This window comes from Limanda limanda, chromosome 14 (genome assembly GCF_963576545.1).
Source record: "Limanda limanda chromosome 14, fLimLim1.1, whole genome shotgun sequence".
NCBI lineage: Eukaryota > Metazoa > Chordata > Actinopteri > Pleuronectiformes > Pleuronectidae > Limanda > Limanda limanda.
In genome coordinates, this window is record NC_083649.1 from 19,669,198 (window position 1) to 19,676,287 (window position 7,090).

Here is a 7,090-nt window from a genome sequence, read left to right on the forward strand (position 1 = left end):
TCATCATATGGCTCCAAAATATATATAACTTATAAGCAGGTTGAGGACTTGTTTGTGTAACATACTGCCAAACTAGGTTTATGTGAGATCATGGAAAATACACAGTTCTATTTCTGGTATTTCTGATTTATTAATGTAAAAACAAAAGCCCTACTTAAGTAATATATGTGCATATCAGAAAAAAACACATTCATGATGACATTTCAGCCATATTTGCCCCCAGAGTCTGCTGGCATGGGGTGTGGCAGCATTATGATTTTGAAATCACAGTGTACTTATGCTGAAACTTACCACAATCCTTTCCAAACCTTAACCAAGTGCTCTTGATGCCTAAGCCTGACCACAGACACAACTCCGGATGTGAACCCTGGTCTCTGGTGGGACACCAGTGTGGTTTGTACATCCACCATGCACCACAACCTCACAACTCTGCTATCATTAATAAATGTGGCACTCCAAAAATACTTTGACTCTGCATGTTGAAAAATGATGCAAAATGGATACCCAGTGTTGAAAGGTGAAACTGAGAGGACCTGACCATTTATCCGGACATGACAAGTTGTGCTGTGAGAATCTGTTGTGACAGAAAAAGCCACCAACAAACACCAGACATAAATAAACAATAATGCCCCTTTTCCTAGGGTCAAAAAAACAACTAACACCAACGAACACCCAGCGCTTGTCTGTAATGGGAATAGATACAATCGGCATTCACTCCCAAGTCAAATGACTCAGCAGTACACATGGCTTTTTATTGGCTCCGGTTACGATTAGCAGTGATGGAAACAAGCCACCCTGGTGAATGTGCTGATTTGTGCTTCATCTGTATTTTGGAAGATCGAGTCTCGAGCGTTTAACAGCTTTCACCTATCATGCAAGATGCATGCCAATCCCGAAGTCTTGGTTTCCGGCATGTTTTTGATGTCAAACATGAATCATTGGTAGTGGGATATAGAAAGGAAAACTCCTCTTCTGCCAATGGTAAAGGATTCTATCGCCTTTGTTTTTAAAATAAGCTACTTTTCCCCATTATTGTTGGTGTCAAAGAGGTATGAGACATGGTTAACTCAACAGCAGATGCTGGAGGCTGAAATGATTGGTGTCGATTTTATAAAATTTCTTATGAGCATGACCTATCTGCCTCTGGTCTCCTGGAAAGACCTTCACATTCTTACGCCCTCTTTCACTATTTGAGCTCATTTCTAAAACATCAGGTGCATTGGTAAAAAGGAGCAATGTGCACGTAATGAAATACGGATATGTTATGGCTTGTTGTCACGGGGCCATCAAACCACTTTGTGTGAACAGCTACAAGTCCTACAGATGAGGAATATCTGCCTAATGAAGGAAGATGCAAAATCTATCTCAGTCCAGAGGCAGTTGAGCACTTTCAAAGCATGTAAAGGTGGTTCTGGAGAATTTCTCTGATTTGTGTTTGAGAGCAGGATTCTACTGTTTTATTTTTCTGCGTCAGGCCACCAGACACGGACCGACAGACAGGCAAGGGTTTTCATCAGAGAGGTACCCAGATGATTATCATGCATTTACTCCACGATCTGGGATTAGGTGGAAGAAGACACAACCATTCTGGTCTCTTACATGTTTCAGACCATCTTTGTGGCAACAGAGGACACATAAAACCGGATACAATTCTTCTCCATCCACCGTCTAACCATGTTCAGTTTCTGACAGAGCTCATGAGGCAGACCTAATGGGTTTTCCGTGCCAGCCATCCTTTTTGAAAGAGCTGCATTGACATCATTGTAGAAAGCATTGCAGTAATAGCCTATCTCCATGTTGGCGTCATAATTAACGGGCAGCTGAGTTGACTTGAAGACCATCGTTACTTTAAATTCCCCTCACACTTCACATTGGCTGTAGTACTACATCCCAAAGTGAAGTAGGTAGTACTACCCGTGAAATAATGCATTAAAATGAAGCTCAAAAAAGACAGGAGGCTTTGGACAGGTGGCCTCTTTTGATTGCTCTGATTTTATCTTTCACTCGGCACAGGCCAACTGAAAATATTGGAAGCATGTCCCGGTAGGTTTCTTTCCTCCTATCACAGCACATCTTTCATTTGAGGTACTTAATTGAGTATTAGAAACAGAAGTAGAATCAGTTTAAATTTCAAACTTTCATATCAAATGACTCCCACATCAAAAATGACTGTAGGTACAGAGTAGCCTACTATATTAAATCCTCTCTTTACCAGTTTTGCAATGCTCTGGTTACCTTGCTGAATCTAAATTTACGTAATGCATCATTCAGGTCATGTGGGGGTTGTGGTGTATGAATCAGCTCAATGACCATGAGCAACTTGTTACTAGGATTCAACCCATGGTTATAATCTAGGAAAAGGGAAAAAATAGATCCACCATTCATTAGTGTTGCATTAATTGAGAACAAAATTCACAAAGCCACAAGTTTCTCTGTATTTTTTTTTTTTTTTTACACAACACTGATGGTAAGGCCACCACACATTAGTGGCCACTTTTTTCTCACCATTCCATTTCAACCACAGGATTTTCCCACTGGTGTACACCACTGACAAATGTGGGGTGCTGGCCAGCCGGTTATGGGAGCGCAGTCAGAGTCCAGCATTGTGGTAAATTAAAACCCTCTTTGTTGAATCTGGAGAGCTGAAGGTCGTCAGCAGTTGTGTCACGACAGAAGTAGCTGACTGATGTAGGAAATATCAAGGCATGATGGACTACAGCTCTCTGGCCTGAGGGTAAAGCACAGCTACTCTCTGCCTGGGACACTCACTCTATAAAACTTGCTCTACCCACTCCGGTGCATTCAAAGGCTGCTACACAACAGTGGCATATACAGCATTTTACATATTAATACAAATTTGATTAAGTACCAGATATCAAATAAGTCAATTTAGAGAATGTAGAAGATGTTTTTTTTCCATCCGTTGTTTGCTGTGATACCTACAATTCTGTGTCTTTCTCTGTTGCAGTTAAATGGTTATAAAACCCTTGTTATAAATAAATGTCCTTGTCTCCATATTCACAAATATACACTATATAGGCATCCTTTACCCAAGTTTATATATATATAATTAATCCATACTTTAATAAATTGTGAGCAAGATGTATGTTTTTTACTGCGTTATTATATATACACTGACACTGTAAAGCAATTATAAGTTTTATAAGATAGGGTCATCCACTAACCAGAATGTCATTGGTTCGATCACCAAATCCTCCGGTCTGCATCCTAAAGTGTAAGGCGAGATACTCAACCCAAATCGCCCCTAACCGCTGTGCTGACATGGTATAAAGAGCATTTATATAGAGGCGTTGTATGAATGTATGTGTGTGACTGGGTGAATGTGAGTTGGAGTGTAAGGCGCTTTGACAAGTCAATAAAACTGAAAAATAAAAACATTATAAGCACCGTCCATTCTCTATTTAAAGTTATTTGGATGCCGTTTTCTGAATGAAGGCATAACTCTAAACATAAAAAAGACACACAAACAATTTTGCAGTTGCAGAATTTGGGGCTACATATAGCTACATTAATGGGGCTAAAATAATGTTGCAACATTGACTTGTTTGTTCTGCATTTGAGTTACAGTATATTTCATACTTTTTGAAAAGACAGTCTAACAAGCTGATATCTCTCCATTTGACAAGTCTGTAAATAGAAATGTCTTCAATGTGAAATCTTCAAAAGCACTGTTTGAGCATTAGGCTTGTTTCAGCAAACAAACAGCTCATTTCAGAAACACAGTGAACTATAGATGCACTCAGCGCGATGCTACTCCCACACTGTATGTGCTCGTAAATTCTCATATGTGCCTCATTGCTCCATCATTCCAGCACATATGTCTTTGAAGGAATTAGAAATATGCTAATTCCCTGTATTCCCCAGTTTCCCACTTTATTACTCACACCTTATAGATTGCTCAATGTCACTGAAGAACATGTGTAACTATTTATTAATACAATCTGGAACTGAATGAATGTATGGATGTATATCTTCTTTCATATATGTTTATCTTGTATTGTAAACTAATTTATAGCATCAGACTTAAGCTCTGAACCCATGATGTGACCTTGAACTTTGACAGATTTGAAAGAGAATCGATAGCACAGGTCCTGACCCTGATCCCAACCAATTTAATCAAGTTTAATCTAAAATGGATTTAAACAACCCAAGTTATCGCTGTGACAATCAGACAGACAGAACAGACACACGCAATCGATCTCTATACACCGAACCGCTACCTCGTAAGACATTCCTCTGCTAGCTCTCATTTCCTCCCACTGAATCTTGAAACGACTCCGGAATGGCAGCACTCCAAAACCCAGAACGACGAAGTAACCTCAACCACAACCTATTTTTTTTACAATGGCAAACGTCAAGCTAACGTGTTTTGACACATCAGCCTTCATCAGAGCATCTTTTTTTGGCAGAGCATCCAACCAGTGGAAGGTTATATGAGGAGGCGCACCTGCTATATGTTTTTCAATGCTTGCTCTCATCCTCATCAAGAATAGTGAAGAGTGAGGACTGACAGGCTGCTGCCTGCAGACGATTTACAAAGATACTGGTTTATAAGCAACGTTTACTTTAAATGTGTCAGTTTTAATAGTGATCAGATTATTTCTACACAGTGTAAATGTATGTACTTCTACGTTAAGAACTAAATCAGCACAATTCATATTTAAACATACCGTGTTGGTTAGCAGAGATAATGCGAAGTGCCAGTGAGAATAAAGACGGGTGAAGTTCTTGATGCAACAAGTAATAACAACATGATTTTGTTTAATGTTGTCCAGGCTGTGAACACATAACCCGGCTGCAAAGCATATTCAGATATTTTGGAAGTGAGTCATGCTGCATCGTCCCTATTAACCATTCATTCCAGTTTGTATCCTCAATAAGTTGAATTTTCTTTGCTAGTCTTTACATTTAATCAAATCAAAACAAATGTTTCTCAAACCACATATTGAGCAATTTTAGTGGCAAAACCATGGGAGGATCGTTAATTTGCCAGCATGGGGTTTTTCAGCGTGTCGGTATGTTTTCAAATACTGTAGATTTTTGGCCATGCAGTACAACAGCAGGAGCAAAGTTAAATGGCGACATTTTATTCTGTTGTTTACTCTTGTGAAATTAACATCACCCTTTGTTAACGTGCCTCTGTAGCGAAAAACCTCCTTTGTTCTTCTTTTTCAGTCAGCAACTGTATATGTGGCCATAAGCTTTTCTGAGTGCAAAGATTTTGAACGCACGTGCAAAGCAGGAACAATAAAGCTGGTGCTGAAATTAATAGGTACAACCTTGTGTACAGTACTGGATTAGAGCCGTCACTCTGGGTGTCAGTGAATGTTATGACGTTATCACTGCGTGGCCTTGCACAGGTCAAACCTCAGAGGCTGTAAATCAAAACCATAAAACGGAATTATCCTATTTCTACTGATCCTATATGTTATACAGTTATAAAACTTAATTTTTTTCCCAATGTTAGATTTAACATCAGTATCCCTGTAAGTACCTAAGTCATAAACATTTTTTATATTTCTATTCTGCTTAATATGTATTGTGGTTAAATGAAACCTAATATTTTCAATAACATCTCTTGAGAAGCTTTGCATGATTCAAGACAAGTAATATTAGCTCAGGCGTCCTATTAAGTGTACTATTCTCTGACTGGGAGAACATCCAGAAACCTGCCGAGGGGCTTGTGAGCATGCGGAGGTTCTGAGAGCAAACTCTAAAACTAAGTTATAAGAATTGGTAACTAATTAAAAAAACGTAACTGATTGGAAACCGCAACATCTCATGTTTGAGCCCAGATCTGATCAAGTATGTAAGAGGAGAGGGTAAGAACGAACATCCACAGCAACAAAAATTACAGCATGATGTCTTTGTTCGGCTAAAATTATGCCCAGTACCTGGTTGTTTTGGGTCGTTTTGCTGGAGAAAGTGCAAAAGCTAAAGTTGCTGGTAAAATTATTTTTTTTAGAGAAAATTTGTAAAAGCCTTATCGGACCAGTGCATATGTAAATATAGCACATAATTGGTCCCTAGTGACTAGCATCAGTAAAACAATCAACCCAGATGATATAAACTAATGACGTCTCCCCCACGCCTTCCTTTTCTTTTCTTTTTTTTTGCAATTATCAAGATACCAGTATTCTAATGAGCGGATGTAAAAGATGCACAATTTCCAATAAAAGTTAATGGGGCAAAAATCCATTCCCTTTTCCTGAAAATCAATACAACTGCAACCTCCGATTTGAATGTTTGACTGCTCTTCTCCTCCTGATTCCCAAGGAGCAGCTATCTCCAACATGTGAAGAGACGCGTGGCAAGGACCCGGTTGCAATAACTTCAAACCTACTCCCAATATTTTTCCAGTGACTCATAAATACTGTATCGTTGTGAACAAACCTTGACTTGTAAACACCCTCGACAACAGTCCCCCCTCCCACCCACCCACCACAAAATAACAGATGCGCTGACAACACATACCTCCGAAATCAGGCCTCAAACGGATGTCATATCCCTTCAGCAATTTGTCCACGGTGGCCTTGGCCAGAGACATTCCGGTGCTTCCAGTGGAGGAGCTGGGGGGGGGGGAGCACAAGTGTAAGAGCCATTTTAAACACATAGTCATTTTGTTTTCTCTGCTGCACACCTACTGTAATGATTAATGCTTGAAAGAACACTAGTATGGCACATTGCAGAGGAAGCCCTTACGTCAACATGGTGAGGCTTTGACAAAGGGGAAGAGGACATGTGCCTCCACGCTTTCCAGCTCATGTAAAACAAGCAGTTTTGTCAAAGCTTGCACCAATTTGACAAATCTCCCTCTCAGCCTTTGTCAGCTTCAGTTTTAATCTTGCACTCTAGGTTTTTTTTTTCCCCACCTGACAACGATAGAACATTTTTAGTTCGGGTTGGACATCGTTTTAAAAGCACACTGACTCTTGCGTTGCCAAGAAAAAGGTTTAAAAAACATAAATTTTTTCTCCCGTGGCCCCACCTACAGTACATCCAGATAATCAATCGAGGAGGTTTAATGATAATACACCTGTCCAGCTTATTATAGATGTCGACCCCCTGA

General features: G+C 39.7%; 1 protein-coding gene across 1 annotated transcript in view; it reads right to left on the reverse strand.

The window, feature by feature from the left end:
- gabrb4 (gamma-aminobutyric acid type A receptor subunit beta4) overlaps positions 1 to 6,580 on the reverse strand; it is a 50,164-nt gene extending 43,584 nt beyond the window's left edge. Inside the window, exon 1 of the mRNA XM_061085581.1 lies at positions 6,496 to 6,580. Within this exon, the coding sequence (XP_060941564.1) occupies positions 6,496 to 6,568 (73 nt within the window). The 5' untranslated portion in view covers positions 6,569 to 6,580. The remainder of the gene's footprint in view (positions 1 to 6,495) is intronic.
- Between the last annotated feature and the right edge of the window lie 510 nt (positions 6,581 to 7,090).